Here is a 21,434-nt window from a genome sequence, read left to right as displayed (position 1 = left end):
AAAAACCCAAACTGCTAAGAAATGGAAAAAACAAAACAAAACAAAAACCATTCTCCTGAATAGATCTTCCACCTGGGGGGAAATCAATAAATGTGCTTTTATTGTTGGCATTTCTGCCTCGTGTCCCAGGGATTGGGGGTGCCTCAGTTTCCCTGTGTCTGACCACCCCCAGGGCCTTTCTCAGCAGAGTTAAGGACAGACAGTGGAGTTTTCTGTAGGCACTGAGAGGTGCGGGAGGACTTGGGGACAAAGGCCAGGGTAGAAGAGTCGCCTGGGAGTGGAGCCAGGAACACGATGGCTTTGACTGTGCCATCAGGCCCTTACTGTGAACTTAATCAGAAAAAGGGAAATGAATTCCAGAAGATAGAGGCTTTCCAAATGGATGCATTAAGTGGCACTGGGGACAATCAGGAAGTACTAAATGGAAATGGATACCAATATTGATTGCTTTGAATATGAACAGGATGGGAAGCCAGAGAGTAGAGTTGGGCCTAGAACATCAAGATTCTAAACGGAAAGCAAGTAGAGATAATATGGAAAGTGGGGGAAAAGAATGACTATGTATGGAGTAAGAAAGGCAAAAGGAAGAATTCAATTAAAGAAAGATTAAAAATTGAGCTACATCTTTGCAGGCAAGTAGCTGGAAGATGGCCGCACTCTTTCTGATTACAACATCCAGAAGGAGTCGACCCTGCATCTGGTCCTGCATCTGAGGGGTGGTATGCAGATCTTCGTGAAGACCTTGACCGGCAAGACCATCACCCTGGAGGTGGAGCCCAGTGACACCGTTGAGAACGTGAAGGCCAAGATCCAGGATAAGGAAGGCATCCACCCTAACCAGCAGAGGCTCATCTTTGCAGGCAAGCAGCTGGAAGATGGTCGCACTCTTTCTGATTACAACATCCAGAAGGAGTCGACCCTGCATCTGGTCCTCCGTCTGAGGGGTGGCTGTTAATTCTTCAGTCTTGCACTCATAATGCCCAATGATGGCATCACTCTGCACTCTAGCCATGTGCCCCAATTTAAGTTTAGAAATTACCAGTTTCAGTAGTAGCTGAATCTGTTCAAAATGTTAATAAAGTTTTTGTTGCATGGTAAAAATAATAATAATAATAATAATAATAATAATAATAATAATAGAGCTATATTTAAAAGCCAGCTAGCCCAGGAAGGGGCTGGCATAAACAGAAGGAAGAGTTGAAAGATGGATGGCAGTGAGTTGAAAGATTGCAAGTAATGCGAGAGGCAGGGCTGCCCAGGCACTCCTTGGGTTTTTGCTCTGACAGAAGACATACACGGAAGAACATTTTTGTAAATGTCCTTCATGAATTAGTATCTTGAACGCGAATGGAAAGCAAGGTCATGAAGGCAATGATGACAGACAATCGAGATGCATTTGTAACTCAGGTTCGGGGAGGGGTCCTGGAGCCGCGGAGAGCTTGCTGTGGGGAAAGGTAAGATATGATCACACACAAAGATGAATGGAGTTTTGCAAAAATGCTGAGATAGTTGGAGGGAAGACCTTCTCACCCTTCAGAAAAGAGCTGTGTGATTACACTTCAAACAAATCATGGCAAGGTGAGAGAAGTGCTGAACACATTACATATTCCAGAGAACTGTGGAAAACCCCTGTTTGATATGAAGGTTGTAAGAGGTGCTGAATTAAATACTGAGCATGCGGTAGCTATTGTAGTATTTATTTATTAGCCAACATTAACCACATGCTCCCCATGTGCCTGGCACTATGGTCACATGACAGTTAATACTTACCTTACACTTGCCGAGCTCTGGCATAAATTCTGTGCATATATTAGTTTATTTAATCCTCACAGCAACACTTGGAGGGAAGTGCTATTGTTATTCCCATTTTCCAGATGAGGAAACTAAGGCACAAAGGAATTAAATCTTTGCACAAGGCAGAGCTGGGACTAGGGTGAGCTGAGTGAGGCACTGAGATGCAAAGTTTAAAAGGGGTGGGGCAAAAGACCCTCAGTAAGATAAATACTATGTAAGTGCAATATTTAAAGAAACCAAAATTAATGCAGAAAAAATCTATGATGAATAAAATACCGCAATTTTAAATAAAAACACAGTCATCAAAGTCACACAGCTTGTAAGTGTGTGAGGCAGGATCCGAGCCCAGGCAGCTGGCTGCAGAATCCATGCTATTAACCACTATCCCATATTGCACTTAAAATTGACCAACGAGGACTTCCCTGGTGGCACAGTGGTTAAGAATCCGCCTGCAAATGCAGGGGACACAGGTTTGAGCCCTGGTCTCGGAAGATCCCACATGCTGCGGAGCAACTAAGCCCATGCGCCACAACTACTGAGGCTTGTGCGCCTAGAGCCTGTGCTACCCACAACAAGGGAAGCCACCGCACTGAGAAGCCCGCACACTGCAAGGAAGAGCAGCCCCCACTCGCTGCAACTAGAGAAAACCTGCTTGCAGAAACGAAGACCCAATGTAGCCAATAAATTAAAAAAAAAATAAAAATAAACAAATAAATAAAAATTTAAAATAAAATAAAATTGACCAACGATCCACATCTTTTTTTCCCCTCTCTCTGCCCAGTGCCCATTCCAGGGCCTGGCACGCAGTAGGTCCAAGGTTAATGTTTGTTGAAAGAATGCTGAAGGAAGACATGGACCTTGCTCTCAGGAGCTCTCATACCACCTACTATGTGCTTGTCCTACAATTGTGCTAAGCGCTTGCTGTGTGTCACAGACTGTACGTGTTTTATAGTTATCAAGATAAAGTCAAGCTAAGCCACGGGCAGCGGGACCCCAGAGGTAGGAAGGATGCCTTCAGTCTTGCCATGCTGTGGCAGGCTTTTAGAGGGGGTGATATTTGAGCTGGGCTTTCAAGAGCTGGTGAATTTCTTCAGGTAGGAAAGGGCGATGCTCCCTAGTGACACGGCTGAATCCCCATTGTTGAGTCTAGAAAACTCGTCTGCAGAGTGATGTTTATTATGTGGAACCATTTACATAAAGAAACCTTCTCCGAGTATGCATGTGGCTACACACATGTGTGGGGAAAGATCTGAGAGGATGAACATCAAACTGTGGGGAAGGCTGCATGAGGGTGTGGGGACTGGAGGGGTCTCGAGAGAGCCTTACATCCAAGGTTCAGCTTTTAAAAAACCAGAAGAGAGCCATTATTTCTTGTGTAATTGAATGTTACTTTTTTCAAATAGATTGAGGAGGATTTCTAGGAACTGATATGGAGTAGTTTCCAAGATGTATTTTTAAAAAATAATAAATTATACAATCTCAAAATATGTATTTTGAGATATAATTGGCATATAAAATCACGCTAATTTCAGGTGTGCAACATAATGATTTGACATTGGTATACATTACAAAATAATCACCACAATAAGTCTAGTGAGCGTCCATCACCACACATAGTTACAATTTTTTCTCCTGGTGGGGAGAACTTTTAAGATCTACTCTCTTGGCAAGTTTCAAGACTACAATACAGCATTGTTACCTATAGTCACCATTCTGCATTATACCTCCATATCTTATTTTTTTTATAACTGGAAATTTGTACCTTTTGACCCCCTTCACCCATTTTGGCTCCCCCACCCAAACCCTGCCTCTGGAAACTATCAATCTGTTCTCTGTATTTGTTTTGTTCTTCATTACTGTTGTTTTTCTGATTTCACATAAAAGTGAGAAATACAGCATTTGTCTTTCTCTGACATTTCACATAGCACAATACCCTCAAGCTCCATTCATGTTATCGCAAATAGCAAGATTTCTTTCTTTTTATGGCTGAATAATATTCCAGTGTGTATCTATATACATGCATACATATATGTATACTACATTTTCTTTATCCATTTAACCATCAATGGACCCTTATGTTATTTCATGTCTTGGCTGTTGTAAATAATGATGCAATGAACATGAAGGTGCAATTATCTTTTTTATGTAGTGTTTTCATTTCCTTCCAATAAATACCTAGAAGGGGAATTGCTGGATCATATGGTAGTTCCATTTTTAATTTTTTGAGGAAACTTCATCTTGTTTTCCATGGGGGCTGCACCAAATTACATTCCTACCAACAGTGCACAAGGGTTCCCCTTTCTCCACATCCTCACCAGCACTTGTTATTTCTTGACTTTTTGATAATAGCCATCCTGACAGGTGTGAGGTGAGATCTCATTGTGGTTTTGATTTGCATTTCCCTGATGATTAGTGATGTTGAGCACCTTTTCATGTACCTGTTGGCCACCTGTATGTCTTCTCTGGAAAGATGCCCATTCAGAACCTCTGCACATTTTAAAACTGGGTTGGTTGGTTTTTTGATGTTGAGTTGTATGAGCTGTTTGTATATGTTGGATATTAATCCCTTGTGGTATACTGTTTTCATTACCATAGCTTTGTTATATAGTTTGAAATCAGGAAGTGTGATGCCTCCAGGTTTGTTCTTCTTTATCAAGATTGTTTTAGCTATTTGGGCAAGATTTACTTTTATGTGCAAAAAAGCAAAGTGCAAAAAAGTACTTATGGGGCAGAAGGAATCAAGATGGTGGAGTAGAAGGACATGTGCTCACTCCCTCTTGCAAGAGCACCAGAGTTACAACTAACTGCTGAACAATCATCAACAGAAAGACACTGGAACTCACCAAAAAAGACATTCCACATCCAGAGATAAAGGAGAAGCCACAATAAGATGGTAGGAGGGGTGCAATCACGTTAAAACCAAATCCCATAAATGCTGGGTGGGTGACTCACAAGCTGAACAGTTATACTGCAGAAGTCCACCCACTAAAGTGAGGGTTCTGAGCCCCACATCAGGTTTCCTAACCTGGGGGTCCAGCAACAAGAGGAGAAATCCCCAGAGAACCAGACTTTGAAAGCCAGTGAGATTTGATTTCAGGACCTCCACAGGACTGGGGGAAATGGATACTCCACTCTTGGAGGGCACACAAAAAAGTGTGCTCACTAGGACCCAGGGGGAAGGAGAATTGACCCCATAGGAGACTGAACCAGACCTACCTGCTGGTGTTGGAGGGTTGCCTGCAGAGGTGGGGGGCAGCTGTGGCTCACCAAGGAGACAGGGGCACTGGTGGCAGGGGTTCTGGGAAGTGCTTATTGCCATGAGCCCTCTCAGAGTCCACCATTAGCCCCACCAAAGAGTCTGTAAGCTCCAGTGCTGGGTCACCTCAGGCCAAACAACTAACAAGGTGGGAACACAGCCCCACCCATTGGCAGACAAGCAGATTAAAGTCTTACTGAGCTCTGCCCACCCAGCCCAACCCACCATCAGTCCCTCCCATCAGGAAGCACGCACGAGCCTCCTAGATAGCTTCCTCCACAAGAGGGCAGACAGCAGTATCAAGCAGCATCACCAGTATTTCATCTTGTGGAACTGAAAACCACAGCCACAGAAAGACAGAGAAAATGAAAAAGCAGAGAACTTTGTACCAGATGAAGGGACAAGATAAAACACCAGGAAAACAACTAAATGAAGAGGAGATAGGCACCCTTCCAGGAAAAGAATTCAGAATAATGATGGTGAAGATGATCCAGGATGCAAAGATCGAAAAGCTGCAAGAAAAGTTTACCAAAGACCTAGAAGAATTAAAGAACAAACAAACAGAGATATGCAACACAATAACTGAAATGAAAAATACACTAGAAGGAACCAATAGCAGATTAACTGAGGAAGAAGGGTGAATAAGTCAGCTGGAAGACAGAATGGTGACAATCACTGATGCAGGAAACAATAAAGAAAAAAGAATGAAAAGAACTGAAGACAGCCTAAGAGACCTCTGGGACAATGTTAAACACACCAACATTCACATTATAGGGGTCCCAGAAGGAGATGAGAGAGAGAAAGGACCCAAGAAAATATTGAAAGAGATTATAGTTGAAAACTTCCCTAGTGTGAGAAAGGAAATAGCTACTCAACTCCAGGAAGGGCAGAGAGTCCCAGAAAGGATAAACCCAAGGAGAAACACAGCAAGACATATAGTAGTCAAACTGACAAAAATTAAAGACAGAGAAAAGTTATTAAAAGCAACAAGGGAAAAACAACAAATAACATACAAGGGAACTCCCATAAGGGTAACAGCTGATTTCTCAGCAGAAACTCTGCAAGCTGGAAGGGAGTGGCATGATATATTTCAAGTGATGAAAGGGAAGAACCTACAACCAAGAATACTCTACCCAGCAAGGATCTCATTCAGATTCGATGGAGAAATCAAAAGCTTTACAGACAAGCACCAGCTAAGAGAATTCAGCACCACCAAACCAGCCCTACAACAAATGCTAAAGGAACTTCTCTAAGTGGGAAACATAAGAGAAGAAAAGGACCTACAAAAACAAAAACAAAACAATACGGAAAATGGTAATAGAAACATACATATTGATAATTACCTTGAATGGAAATGGACTAAATGCACCAACCAAAAGACACAGACTGGCTGAATGGATACAAAAACAAGACCCATATATATGCTGTCTACAAGAGACCCACTTCAGACCTAGGGACACATACAGACTGAAAGTGAGGGGATGGAAAAAGATATTCCATGCAAATGGAAATCAAAAGTAACCTGGAGTAGCAATACTCATATCAGATAAAATAACTTTAAAATAAAAAATGTTACAAGAGACAAGAAAGGACACTACATAAAGATAAAGGGATCAATCCAAGAAGAAGAGATAACAATTATAAATATATATGCACCCAATATAGGAGCACCTCAATACATAAGGCACATGCTAACAACTATGAAAGAGGAAATTGACAGGAACACAATCATAGTGGGGGACTTTAACACCCCACTTGCACCAATGGACAGATCATCCACACAGAAAATTAATAAGGAAACACAAGCTTTAAACGACACAGTAAATCAGCTTGATTTAATAGATATCTATAGGACATTACATCCAAAAACAGCAGATTACACATTCTTCTCAAGTGCACATGGAACATTCTCCAGGAGAGATCACATTTTGGGTCATAAATCAAGCCTTGGTAAATTCAAGAAAATTGAAATCGTATCAAGCATCTTTTCTGACCACAACGCTATGAGATTGGAAATCAATTACAGGATAAAAACTGTAAAAAACATAGAGGCTAAACAATATGCTACTAAATAACCAAGAGATCACTGAAGAAATCAAAGAGGAAATAAAAAAATACCTAGAGACAAATGACAATGAAAACGCAATGATCCAAAACCTATGGGATGCAGCAAAGGCAGTTCTAAGAGGGAAGTTTTATAGCAATACAATCCTACCTCAAGAAACAAGAAAAATCCCAAATAAACAATCTAACCTTACACCTAAAGAAACTAGAGAAAGAAGAGGAAACAAAACCCAAAGTTAGTAGATGGAGAGAAATCGTCAACATCAGAGCAGAAATAAATGAAATAGAAACAAAGAAAACAATAGAAAAAATCAATAAAACTAAAAGCTGGTTCTTTGGGAAGATAAATAAAATTGATAAACCTCTAGCAACACTCATCAAGAAAAAGAGGGAGAGGACTCAAATCAATAAAATTAGAAATGAAACAGGAGAATTTACAACGGACACCATAGAAATAAAAAGCACCATAAGAGACTACTACAAGCAACTATATGCCAATAAAATGGACAACCTGGATGAAATGGACAGATTCTTAGAAAGGTATACCCTTCTAAGACTGAATCAGGAAGAAACAGAAAATATGAACAGACCAATCACAAGTAATGAAATTGAAACTGTGATTAGAAATCTCCCAACAAACAAAAGTCCAGGACCAGATGGATTCACAGGTGAATTTTATCAAACATTTAGAGAAGAGCTAACACCCATCCTTCTCAAGCTTTTCCAAAAAACTGCAGAGGAAGGAACACTCCCAAACTCATTTTATGAGGCCACCATTACCCTGATACCAAAACCAGACAAAGATACTACAAAAAAAGAAAATTACAGACCAATATCACTAATGAATTTAGATGCAAAAATCCTCAACAAAATACTAGCCAACAGAATCCAACAACACATTAAAAGGATCATACACCATGATCAAGTGGGGTTTATCCCTGGAATGCAAGGATTCTTCAATATACGCAAATAATCAATGCAATACACCATATTAATAAATTGAAGGATAAAAACCACAGGATCATCTCAATAGATGAAGAAAAGCTTTTGACAAAATTCAACACCCATTTATGATAAAATGGGTGTTGAATTTTGTCAAAAGCTATCTCCAGAAGGTGGGCATAGAGGGAACCTACCTCAACATAATAAAGGCCATATACGACAAACCCACAGCAAACATCATTCTCAATGGTGAAAAACTGCAAGCATTCCCTCTAGGATCAGGAATAAGACAAAGATGTCCACTCTTGCCACTACTATTCAACACAGTTTTGGAAGTCCTTGCCAGAGCAATCAGAGAAGAAAAAGAAATAAAAGGAATCCAAATTGGAAAAGAAGTAAAACTGTCACTGTTCGCAGATGACATGATACCAACACAGAAAATCCTAAAGATGCCACCAGAAAACTACTTGAGCTAATCAATGAATTCGGTAAAGTTACAGGATACAAAACTAACACACAGAAATCTCTTGCATTTCTACATACTAACAATGAAAGATCAGAAAGAGAAATTAAGGAAACAATCCCATTCACCATTGCAACAAAAAGAATAAAATACCTAGGAATAAACCTAAGGAGGTAAAAGACCTGTATTCAGAAAACTATAAGACACTAATGAAACAAATCAAAGACGACACAAACAGATGGAGAAATACACCATGTTCTTGGATTGGAAGAATCAACATTGTGAAAATGACTATACTTCCCAAAGCAATTTACAGATTCAATGCAATCCCCATCAAATTACCAATGGCATTTTTCACAGAACTAGAACAAGAAACTTTACGATTTGTATGGAAACGCAAAAGACCCTGAATCGCAAAAGCAATCTTGAGAAGGAAAGACGGAGCTGGTGGAATCAGGCTTCCCAACTTCAGGCTATACTACAAGGCTACAGTGATCAAGACAGTATGGTACTGGCATTAAAAACAGAAATATAGGTCAATGGAACAGGATAGAAAGCCCAGAGATAAACTATGGTCAACGCATCTATGACAAAGGAGGCAAGGATATACAATGGAGAAAAGGCAGCCTCTTCAATAAATGATGCTGGGAAAACTGGACAGCTACATGTAAAAGAATGAAATTAGAACACTCCTTAACACCATACACAAAAATAAACTCAAAATGGATTAAAGACCTAAATATAAGGCCAGACAATATAAAACTCCTAGAGGAAAACATAGGAAGAACACTCTTCGACGTAAATAACAGCAAGATCTTTTTTGATCCACCTCCTAGAGTAATGGAAATAAAAACAAAAATAAATAAGTGGGACCTAATGAAACTTCAAAGCTTCTGCATAGCAAAGGAAACTATAAGCAAGACGAAAAGACAACCCTCAGAATGGGAGAAAATATTTGCAAACGAATCAAAGGATTAATCTCCAAAATATAAAAACAGTTCATCCAGCTCAATATCACAAAAACAAACAACCCAATCAAAAAATGGGCAGAAGACCTAAATAGGCATTTCTCCAAAGAAGACATACGGATGGCCAAAAGGCACATGAAAAGTTGCTCAGCATCACAAATTATTAGAGAAATGCAAATCAAAACTGCAATGAGGTACCACCTCACACCGGTTAGAATGAGCATCATCAGAAAATCTACAAAGAGTAAATGCTGGAGGGTGTGGAGAAAAGGGAATACTCTTGCACTGCTGGTGGGCATGTAAATTGATACAGCCACTATGGAGAACAGTATGGAGGTTCCTTGCAAAACTAAAAATAGAGTTACCATTTGACCCAGCAATCCCACTACTGGGCATATACCCAAAGAATACCATAATTCAAAAAGACACATGCACTCCAATGTTCATTGCAGCACTATTTACAATAGCCAGGACATGGAAGCAACTAAATGTCCATCAACAGATGAATGGATACAAAGACGTGGTACATATACACAATGGAATATTACTCAGCTGTAAAAAGCAATGAAATTGGGGCATTTGTAGAGACATGGATGGACCTAGAGACTGTCATACAGAATGAAGTGAGTCAGAAAGAGAAAAACAAATATATATTAACACACATATATGGAATATAGAAAAATCATACAAATCAACCTGTTGGCAAGGCAGAAATAGAGACACAGATGTAGAGAACAAACATATGGACACCAAGTGGGGAAAATGGGGAGGGTTGGGGGGGAATGAATTGGGAGATTGGGATACCAAATTGTACACTCTAAGTATGAGCAATTTATTGTATGTTAACTGTATCTCAATAAAAGTTCTTAAAAAATAAAATAAAATATATAACCACTTAAAAAAAGTATGGTGTGTGACCTTTTTTGTGAGAAAGAGAAATAAGACTCTATGTATATATGTATATGTAGGTATCTTTTTTTGTTTTGTAAAAATGGAACATGGGAAGAATAACAAATCGTGAGAATGATTACTGATGGGAGTAGATATGAATGGAGCAGAAAAGATAGGGATGGAAGAAGGAGTCACTATTCTTTTATAGTTTTTGATTTTGAGCCATGCAAATAGTTTACTTAATCCAAAAATAAGATGAAATAGAAATGATGGGAAAAGCAACCCTAAATTTGAATGCAAATAGAAAGCAATGAATCTGTCTGTCAAATTGATACCAACTACCCAGACAATGGAAGTACTTTCATGACTGTGACTACATACTATTCATTGGATATATTTTAAGGATGAAAAGAACTTCAAATAAATCATGAACTTTACTTAGTAGAGTTTTTGTTGTTGTTGTTGCTAGTGATATTGGTGTAGTAACTTGTGTGTACTGTGAAACAGTTATATACTGATGCTATTGTGAGCTAGAGTTCTCACTCTGGAAGAAGGAAGATGCAAATAGGAATGGGAGAAAGTGCCAAAGATATCTGTGGTGTTGGGCTTGAATCTGGATAATCATTATAAACTAATAACTAAAACCAAAGTAAAGCAGCAGTGAGCACATCTATCCCCTACGTGTTGGTTTCTAAGCACCATTTCTCATCAAAAGGAACTCTTTTTTTTTAAAAATTTGTTTAATTTAATTAATTTATTTTATTGGCTGTGTTGGGTCTTCGTTGCTGCACACGGGCTTTCTCTAGTTGTGGCGAGTGGGGGCTACTCTTAATTGTTGTGTGTGGGCTCCTCATTGTGGTGGCCTCTGTTGTTGCGGAGCACAGGCTCTAGGCATGTGGGCTTCAGTAGTTGTGGCACATGGGCTCAGTAGTTGTGGCTCATGGGGTCTAGAGCGCAGGCTCAATAGCTGTGGCACACGGGCTTAGTTGCTCCGCAGCATGTGGGATCTTCCCAGACCAGGGCTTGAACCCGTGTCCCCTGCATTGGCAGGCGGATTCTTAACCACTGTGCCACCAGAAAAGTCCCCAAAAGGAACTCTTTGATGAAATGATAGATTCCTGGGTTGGGGCAAGGAGAGTACAAGGTAAGTCTGGAACACAAAGACCAATGAGGACAAGACAAAAGGACAAAAAGGAGACAGGAGTCTGCTTGAAGGGGCTTCCTGGGTCAATTTGGGCGTGATTTAAATATCAAAAAGAAAAGAAATGGGGATGGATTATAATATATTGAATTTTTAAAATCCATGACTTTATAATGACACTGAAGAAGTGGAAAGAGAGTTCTCTTTTAGAGTAGAATATCAACTAATACATTTAGAAGGGATAAAAGAAATATAAAATCACCATTTTGCAACCAATAAGTGATTTCAGGCAAAGATCATGAGTGAATGCTAAAACCTGTGGGTGAAACGCTGTTGAACAGAGCTGTCACATGATCTTGCAGAGCTGTCCTACATTTTACTTATCAACTACAAGAGCACTAGGGTACAATGAAGCAATCTGGTGGATATTATCTTCACCAAATATGGTGGCCATTGTGTTTCCCCTGCTCAGAAGGACGTGGTGAGTGCTCATCCGAGAGGCTGCACGGTGGAACCATTACATACACAGGTTCTGCCTCCACACTGCCTGGGTTCAGAGCCCAGCTTAACTTCTGTACAACCCTGAGTACTTATCCTCTCCGAGGCCTCACTTATAAACTGGAAATATGAACAGTATTTACTTGCCAGGGTTATTGTAAAGGTGTAATGAGCTGGCTTGGGGAATGCCCCTAGAACAGAACACGTTGGACACATATTAAGTACTTGGTTTAAGCGTTGGTGGCTCTTATCACAAGGGAGCTACACTGCCTGGGACACAGGTGATGCTCAATAAATGTTATTTTCATCCTTTTCCTCTATCCTCCCCAGCTGGCAACTAGCACCTGGGCTTTGGGACTATTGGGCCTGGGTTTGACCCTGGTTCTCCTATTGAATAACTGAGTGACCTTGGCCAGAGCAGCAAGCCTTTTAAAGCCTCAGTGTTCTCTTCTGTAGAATGAGTCCTCGCAGGGTTATTGTGAGGATTAAAGCAGAAGGCTTATGAAAAGAGTCAGGCACATAGTAGGTGTTCATTAAAAGGTAGCTTTTAAAAAATAAAAAAAAAATAAAATAAAATAACAAATTTAAAAAAAGGTAGCTTTTATTGGCTATTATGTCAGCAGGGGGTGGTTGGGGCTCAAGAGTCCTATCTTCCTGACTCCTGCCAGGTGGGGGCAGTCACTGCTTTCTTATTCCTCAAGTGCGCAGGGAGGACTTCCTCCAGCAGCCGGCTCACCCGCCACCAGAGGGCTTTGTCACCTCTCTTAAAAGCATCCTTGGGTGGATAGATAGAGTCCTGGATGACAGACAAACCCATCAGATTCTAATTTGTTTCTCAATCGATTGCTTCTTCATCTGATATGAGGGGTCAGACAGGCCATCACTCTAAGCTCTCCGTGGTTGGGACTACCATGCCCATTCCAGGCTCCTTGCTGGGAACCCAATCTTCTAGAGAGACCGTGCCCAGGTACCCAGGTGAGAACCTGCTTTACCCTCCATGGGAAAGGGGAGTCGTCTGGTGGTAGTGCCGTGCTTGAAGATGTTAGAGTTGCGTAATCAAAGATGCGTGCTCAGCCCATTCATCTGCCTTCTGCTCTGTGAGCCTCCACGGATGCGGAAGGGGCAGGGGATGATTCAACTCCAGGCTTAGTAAGTCGGTTTTCACTCATTCACAATTTATGATGGTTTCACACAGGGGGCTGGATTAATGCTTAACGTTACTCTGCAAGGCTTGCTTTTGCAAGAGGGAGGAGGCAGGGATAGAGAGGAAACACTTCTCCAGTGAGTCCTACCTGCCCAGCAATGTGCTAAGGGCCCAGTAAGGGTCCGAGGGAGAGAGTGACTTGCTCAAGGTCACACGGCTAGGAGAGGGCAAGCTGGATTTGAACCCCAGCTATCGGGCTCTAAGGAACCATGATGTGTCCCCCTTTCTCCATCCAGTCTCAAACTGGCAGCCTTTGTGGAGGGTCAGCACGGTGCCCAGTCCTGTGTGGGGTCTCTGGTAGATACGGGGAGAATGGTCAGCCTTGTTGGCAAGCTAGGACCCATTTTTTGCTATTATTATCTATTACTACCCTCTGAAACCCTGGAGGAAGAGAAAGAGAACCAGGCTGGAGGAAGAGGGGCAGGGTTTCTCCCCCCAACCAGACTGACAATTGACTGGAAATATTTTTCTTCAACTTATACTTCAGTTTGGGCTTCTTAAAACTGTTCTTTTCCAGTTGTTTGACTAAATATATCTTTCTATGATCATTTGCACAGATTTTTGATTGTCTTGTCATTTTTCCCCCCGAATGACTGGTGTTGTGGACAGAGTCTGGGTTCTGGAGTCATACTGACCTGGTTTTGAATTCTGACTCTGTGGCCAAATAAGCTGTGTGACCTTGGACAAGTAACGGACGCTCTCTGTGTTTCATCTGCTTCATCTGTGAAACAGAAATCAGAGTATCTCTCTCATGAGGTTCTTTGGAGAGGTTCAAAATATACTTTCTATTATGAAATATTCCAAACACAAATAAAAAACACAGAGAATACAGTTTAAAGTCCCATGTGCTCACCTTGTAGCTATAACAGTCTTCAAGTCCTGGTTGCTTTTGTTTCATTAGTTCTTTCACCCATGTTACCCTCTTCCCGCTGGATTATTCTGAAGCAAATCCCTATCATTAAGGCATTTTATTTATGTGTTGCAATACGTGTCTCTAAAAGATAAGCACTCTTCTTTTAAGCTCTTTATTGGAATGTAATTGCTTTACACTCTTGTACCAGCTTTTGAGGTACACCAAAGTGAATCAGCTGTATTTATACACATATCCCCATATCCCCTCCCTCCCGCGACTCCCTCCTACCCTCCCTAGCCCACCCCTCTAAGTCATCACCCATTATCAAGTTGATCTCCCTTTGTTATACAGCATCTTCCCACTAGCTATCTATTTTACAGTTGGTAGTGTATATATGTCTATGCTACTCTCTCACTTCGTCCCAGCTTCCCCTTTGCGCCCCAGCCCCCCCAACCCCGTGTCTTCAAGTCTATTCTCTGCATCTGCACCCTTATTCTTGCCCTGTCACTGGGTTCATCAGTACCATTTTTTTGGATTCCATATATACGAGTTAGCATACGGTATTTGTTCTTCTCTTTCTGGCTTACTTCGCTCTGTATGACAGACTCTAGGTTTATCCACCTCATTACATATAGCTCAATTTCATTCCTTTTTATGGCTGAGTAATATTCCATTGTATATATGTGCCACATCTTCTTTATCCATTCATCTGTTGATGGGCATTTATGTTGCTTCCGTGTCAAGCGCTCTCTTTTGAAATATAACTTTGGAGGGGTTTCATGGAGCTTATTCTCTGTGGCCAGGATTTTTTAAAAAATTTACTGGATCTGATGAGAGCTCCCATTAGAGCTTTTTAAGAATAATTATAATAAACATTCCAAACGTTCTTACTTATTGATTGTTGGATCACTTGAATGCAAACACAAGCAATAGAGGACCGTTTGACTGCTGTGTTGTGATCCGGTTACAGTCATATTCCTGGTGATCATTTATTGGGGGAATGCTACCTACTGAAGTATGTTTTTACAACCCTTTAAGGTAAGAATGACTATTTTCATCTGTAGATAAGGAAAAGGAGACATGGAGAGGCTAAGCCTTTTCCTGGGTCCACAGTCCTAAGTGGTGGAGGTGGGGTTTGAAACCAAAGCCTGTTTGATTCCAGAGCCCGTACCCTTTCCTCCGTCCTGTGCTGTAATCTTTGGAATTTCAATTGGCTTCCCTGTTGAGATTGTAAATTCTTCAAGGTTAAGAGCCCTATCTCTATTTCCACAGTCCCCAGAAGTTTGGTGTTTGACTAATAGAAAGTGCAGAGTAAGCTCTGCAAATTGGTGTGTAAAAACAAAGCTTATCATCACCACCACCACCATCAGTTTGAACAAACAAGTGCTTGTTAAATATGGGACTGTACTCAGACCTGTGGGGTGTAAAGACACAGTCTCTGTCCTCAGAGTTACTTATAGAATCTGCCGGGGATTGATTCAGACCTAATGGCAAAAAGATGCGGAAATGTGTTAGATATCTTACTGCCTCTGAGGGTGATTTCTTATCTTCCTCGATGGCCTCATGTTTCACATGAAGGCAAAGATGTGAGTATGAGCTGGAAAATATTTATCTGGGCTCACTTTGTGCCAAGAACAGTACTGGGATCTACTAGTACTAGGGAGAGAGAGTAGGAAACAGGATAATGGGGCAGACAGACAATCATATAGATGGGCAATATACAGCACATGAAAAAACACACAGCATATTTTGAAGTAGCAATAAGTGGTTGAGGGAGACAAGCAGGGTGATGTAATACACAGTAACAGGGAACGAGGTGACCTACTTTGGATGGGGTGGTCGGGAGGATACCTCTGAGAAGGTGACATCTGAGCCATGGCCTGAAGGTTGAGCCACGGGCAGCCAAGTGAAAAACCACAGAAGGCTCATTCCATGCAGGGAACTGCACGTGCAAAGGCCCTGAGGTGGGAACAGGGTTGGCCCGGGACAGTAGAGGGCCAGCATGACTAGAGCATGCTGGGCAAGGAGGAGAGTAGGGTAAAGTGAGATCAGAGATGCCGGCTGGCCAGGGCCAGATCCCATGCGAGGCCAGGGGAGGAATTTGGAGTTTACTTTCCGTGTGATGAGCAAGCGCAGGATGATTTTTAGGGAGGGAGTGGTGTGATGTGATCTGACCTTGTCACTTTCCAGAGCTGAGTCCCTCCTCTGAGCTCTGGGTGGTGGGGGCTCTTACATCTAGCCGGGGGTCTTGGTGCTCACCCTGGTCCTCACCATCCTGCAGGGGGCCACACTTCTCGTCTGGACAAGTGCAAACACGAGGCAGAGCGGGCTCGTCTGCTTCCCTGCCTCCAGAGCAGTCCTTCCGAAAAGCAAAACCACTCCCTCCCCGTGGCTCCCATCACCCTCTGGTTAGAGTCCAGCCACTTTAGCTTGACTGGATGAGGCCCCGTGACCCCATGACCTCTTGACCTTTGGCATGCTGTACCCGCTGTCTAGAATGCTTTCTCCCACTGGTTAATCTGGTGACTTCCTAATCATTCATTGAGGCACTTTCTCTCAGAAGCCTGCCCTGACTTCCCAATGTTTGGCAAGGTGCCTGTTTCTATTTGTGTACTCTTTTGGTGGAACAAAACAGAATACGCAATGAAAAGATGCTGAAGCAATGAGGAACATCATTTCATTTAATGAGCAGGCTAGAGATAGGACAGTTCCGGAGGTGGCTAATCTAGGCACAACTAGGTCTTTCCTCTTTACCGTCTCATTGATGGTGATGACTTGCCTCAGGACTGCAAAATGGCTGCCACAGCTCCAGACAAATCTGCATATGACAGCCGGAGAAGATGTGATCATTTCTTTCTTATAGCGGGGGCAAATGCTTTCTCAAGAGCCTCTTAGGTTCCTTTGGCCAGGATTGGGTCAACTGCATGTTCTAAACCAAATGGGATTACCTGATTAACTCAAATCAATCAGGCTCTCTCTTTGGAGCTAAGGAGGGATCATCTGATTGAAACTGGGGTTTTATTAGCAAGGGAGGAGGAAAGGTGACTAGCGTGGTAGTCAGCCTCCAAGGCGGCCCCGACGATCCCACCTGCTGGCATTCATATCCCTGTGTAGTCTCCTCTTACATTGTGCTGGTTGGTCCATGTGATTGCTAGCATAGGGCAGAAGTGATGGCATGTCACTTCTGAGATTAGCTTATAGAAAATGGGGGTTTCTCTCTTGGCTGCTCTATGGAGCACTTGTGTACACTTTCTTTCTCTTAGATCACTTGCCCTGGGAGCAGCCTTGAGGAGAGGCTCACGTGACCGAGTGCTGAAGCCTCCAGCCAACAGCCACATGCGTGTCCTTGGAGGCAGACACTCTAGTCCCTCCAGAGACTGCGGCCCTGCTGACAGCTTGACTGCAATCCCATGAGAGAGACCTTGAGCCAGAACCACCCAGCTCAGCTGCTCCTGGGTTCTTGACCCTTAGAAACTGTGTGAGATAATTAATGTTGTTTTAGGCTGCTTAGTTGGGGCGTAATTTGTTATGTGGCAGTAGGTAACTAACACAGCTGGGACACAACAGTGGGTACCATGGTGCCCCCCACCCAAGGGGTTGTCCTCCCAAGGCCTGTGAATCACAATCAGAGCATCACTTCATAATCTGTGTATGTCTCTTCCCCTGCCCCCTGCAAGCTTGCGAATGCCTTGAATTTTCATTTGCTTGTGCTCAAGTGTCTAGAGTGTGTATGTGCATGCCTCTGTGTGTGTGTGTGAAGTCAAGTCACCAATCTTCTCCTTCAAAACTCCTTCCTATTGGGCTCTCCTGGACTCAGGAATGTCTTATTTCCTCTGTATGTCCCGGGTCTGGCACAGGCCTTGGCACAGAGTGGCCTCAGAGGTTACAGAGAGAATCAGTGAAGTTAACAGGATGCTGGGGCAGGTGAGAACCCACTTGCCTGCCATGGCAACCACAATATGGAGAACTCAGAGCAGCCTGGGCCTCACTAAGGAGGTGGATGGTTTGGCAGTAAATTTTCTGTGAAATGGCTCCGGGAGGTGGCAGTTAGTCTCTGTTCTCACCACCTTGGAAGGAGGGCACCCAGAAGCATGGGGGTGGGATGGGGCAAAGGCCAAGTGCCTTTGCCCGCTTGGTACACTCCCAGCTACAAAGCCCTCTCACTTCCATGTCCTTAGTGGTGCCTCACCATAACTCCCCCAAGCCTGCCTTTTGTTTACTAGAGACCTACTAAGTGCCAATCTCTTGGCTGAACATTTTCTGCCCAGCTCTGGTCTATAAGCCTCACAAGGATCAGCCATGGGAAGAGTTAGGCCAAAGGAGGATAAGCAGCAGGGTGGGTAGGATGGAAAGAATACATCAGGCACAGGAAATAACACGTGCAAAGGTCCTGGGGTGACAAAAAGCTTACAGTTGGAACTCATGCCTCCTTGGCTCCACAAATGACTCTTCCATTATACCCCCTGGGGTAAGTCCTCTTGTCACCAGCACCCTCAATATGAAAAGTTCTTCCCATCCCCTCCAAAGGGGTGAGATCATAGGGAGCATGTAGTGTCGTGGTTTGGAAAACTGGCTGCCTGGGCGTGGCTCTGCCACTGAGTAGCTGTGCTTACCTGGGGTACTGGCCTCAGTTTCCTCATCTGCCAGATGTAGATAATAGCAGAATCTACCGCTCAGGGTTTTGCATCACTAAGTGAGCTTCTGGATGGAAAGCACTCACAACACACAGGCATTACCTTGTGGGGAACAGAGCTGTGCGGAGGAGATCCCAACTGGGTCCCTCAGGAGGGCAGCCCTCATAGGGGGCTGCCAGGACAAGGGGAGGATTGGCCATTGCCCTGCTGAGGTGGGGGCATGCAGTTAGGCCTGTGCAGGCCTCCCGCTTCTGCCTGAGCACCCCGCTCCTCCGCGCTGATCAGTAAAAGGTTCATCCTTTGCCCGAAGCCTCCAGCTTCTGAGAGTTGGAAACCATGTATGGGGCCCATCATCTCCATCTGCAGACAGTTCCAGACAAAACCAAGCGTGACTGCTTCGGAGGAGCATGGGGGTGAGACAAACCTACTATTTTAAGGCAGCTGCAGGGGCTCCGTGTGCATCGTCTTGCCACAGGCTTGTCAGAGGAGCTGGAGCAAACCTGAGAGGTTGGTTGGGGGGGCCGGGGCAGGCAGGGGCTGGGCGAGGGGAGGGCTGACTCACACACAGACCCCGGGAAAGCCATGGTCAGAGAGGAAACCAAGTGCACCAGGGGGACCCCAGCGAGGGCATCCACAGGGGGCAGAGAAAACGTTTAAAATCACAAATGCCCACAAGATCACTTAAGCTGATGCCTCCATTTTATAGATGAGGAAACAGCTTTAAGTTAGGTGTGTGGCGGTGGGAGAGGCATAGTTTTCTTTATATATTGACACACATTTTTTGTTTTGTTTTAAATAATCACTGTATTAGTTAAATAATGTATGCCACCTCCATGCTATGGTTCTTTGCGGTAGTTAAAAAGAACAAAAAAGATGTGCAGGAACCAACTTAGATTTCTAAGACTTGTTAAGAGGAAAAAAAAGCTTCAGAAGACTATGTACAGCTTGTTACTACCTACTAAAAAACAAAGCCAAGCCAGGATGACGTATTTCAATAGGTCCGTGTATGTTTTATTAAGGCCTCAAAAAAGTTCTCGAAATGTGTTCATCAAGTCAGGTAGGATGGTCACTTTCCAGAGAGGACCGGATGGGGAGTGTGGGGCAGAAGGAACCTCAACTTCATCAGGATGGTTTTAATTTTTAAGAGAATCTTCTCATATATTATTTGTGTCATTCAAACATGGAATACAAAATATTTTTTAAATTATTGTCAAAAGTTTGTTTGACCCTGGGGTTAAATTTGTCCAGAAAACATTTCTCTTCTGGGTATAAGACCTAGCAGAACCCTGACCTCTCCTCTCTGAAGCCTCACCCCTGCCACCCCCACCGTGTGCTGGATTTTGTAAAATACAGAAAAATGATGAAAATGCTCATTAAAAGACACTCACCCAACTCTCTTTGCCCAAAGGCCGTGAGAAGATGTGTTTTCTCAGGATGTCTCAGGCTTCCGGGAAATTCCCAAGCCCTGGGGGCCAGGCTGAAGGGGGCGGGGGTGCACAACCCTGGGGGTGCTCAGAGGTGGGGAGAGCTGGGGCCTCTGGGCTTCCGCCTTCACTCGCGTCTGCCCCCTCCCCATCGTGGGTTTCTGCCACTCTTTGCCTTGAGACGAGCGGTCAGCACCCTGGATGCTCTTCCTAGAAACATGCAGTTATCATGAATTAACTGTGTTCCTGAACTTGATCTTTTATTCTAAATTAATTTTTAGGAGCACAGATCAAACAGGAATACATTCTCCTTGGGGGATGAACACTAAAGATGTGGCTCAAGTCCCTGTGGACAGCCCTCATCTCCAGAGGTAACCACTCTTAGCAGTCTGATGTGGATCCTTACAGAGCTTCTCTTCTACATTTCTAGCTAGTTATTTGTACCCACGAAACTATATATTTCATTGTTGTTGTGCACTGTGTGTGTACATGTGTGTATATGTGTAGGTGTGTGCATATATGTGTACCTGTGTGTACGTGTGTGTAGAGGGTTATTAAGCATGCCTGGAGCCGGGTGTGAACATTGGGTAGCTGTTGTTTGATGTCACTAGACTGTTCACCTCATGAGGCAGTCCTCCCTCTGTCCTGTTCCTTGTTTCCCTGCTGCCTGGCACATAGCAGGTGTCTGCAAGGGCCCCTTCACTTCCATCTTAGGTACCGCCTCTGCCTGGGCGCTTGGGCACCACATCAGATACTCTGAACTCTGCCTCTGTTCCTAATAGTGCCTCAAGAGGGAGGCTTGTGGGTGTCTAGAGAGGGAAGTGGCCGGTCAAAGCTGCTCTGGTGGGAGGGACAGCCCAGGAGATCTGAGCTTGTCCAGTGGCCTCCTGGAGAGGAAGCTATTCTGGAGGCAGCTTCCAGGAGGGAAAAAGAGAGCACTTGAGATGTGAAGTTAGCCTCTTCACCGCAGGAAATAGGACTACCCTCTTACCCTATGTCTGTGGAATTAATCAGATCAACTGGGACCCAAGGCTCACTGCCCAATGCTGCATTTGGGGGCAGGTCCCCTCTTGGGCCTTCACTTTCTTACCCAACTGACCATGCTCTGTCCCTGGCACATAGTGGGTTCTCAACCAGACAAAGGTTATATTTTCTTAAGTAAAGGGCCCTACTGTGCATCAAATCATGGTGCTGAGCTCTGAAACAAACTTCAATTTGATAAACATTTATTGGTCCTCTGCTGTGTGTCAGTATCTATTAGGATTCTTTTGGATGCACGTGACAGAAAAAAAAAGCTCACGT

General features: G+C 43.3%; 1 protein-coding gene across 1 annotated transcript; it reads left to right on the top strand.

The window, feature by feature from the left end:
* The first annotated feature begins 632 nt into the window (after nucleotides 1-632).
* Nucleotides 633-1,087, top strand: LOC130859747 (ubiquitin-like). Its single transcript, XM_057747273.1, has one exon. It carries the CDS (start codon nucleotides 722-724, stop codon nucleotides 953-955), a length of 234 nt encoding a protein of 77 aa, XP_057603256.1. The 5' UTR covers nucleotides 633-721; the 3' UTR covers nucleotides 956-1,087.
* The last annotated feature ends 20,347 nt before the right edge of the window (nucleotides 1,088-21,434 follow it).

This window comes from Hippopotamus amphibius, chromosome 1 (assembly GCF_030028045.1).
Source record: "Hippopotamus amphibius kiboko isolate mHipAmp2 chromosome 1, mHipAmp2.hap2, whole genome shotgun sequence".
Classification (NCBI taxonomy): Eukaryota; Metazoa; Chordata; class Mammalia; order Artiodactyla; family Hippopotamidae; genus Hippopotamus; species Hippopotamus amphibius.
Note: the sequence above shows the minus strand (reverse complement) of the source record. Positions and strands in the feature narration are given on the sequence as shown.

Bases quoted from the DNA above. Each gene is read 5' to 3' on its own strand.
- LOC130859747 (XM_057747273.1), top strand. From the start codon at position 722: ATGCAGATCTTCGTGAAGACCTTGACCGGCAAGACCATCACCCTGGAG.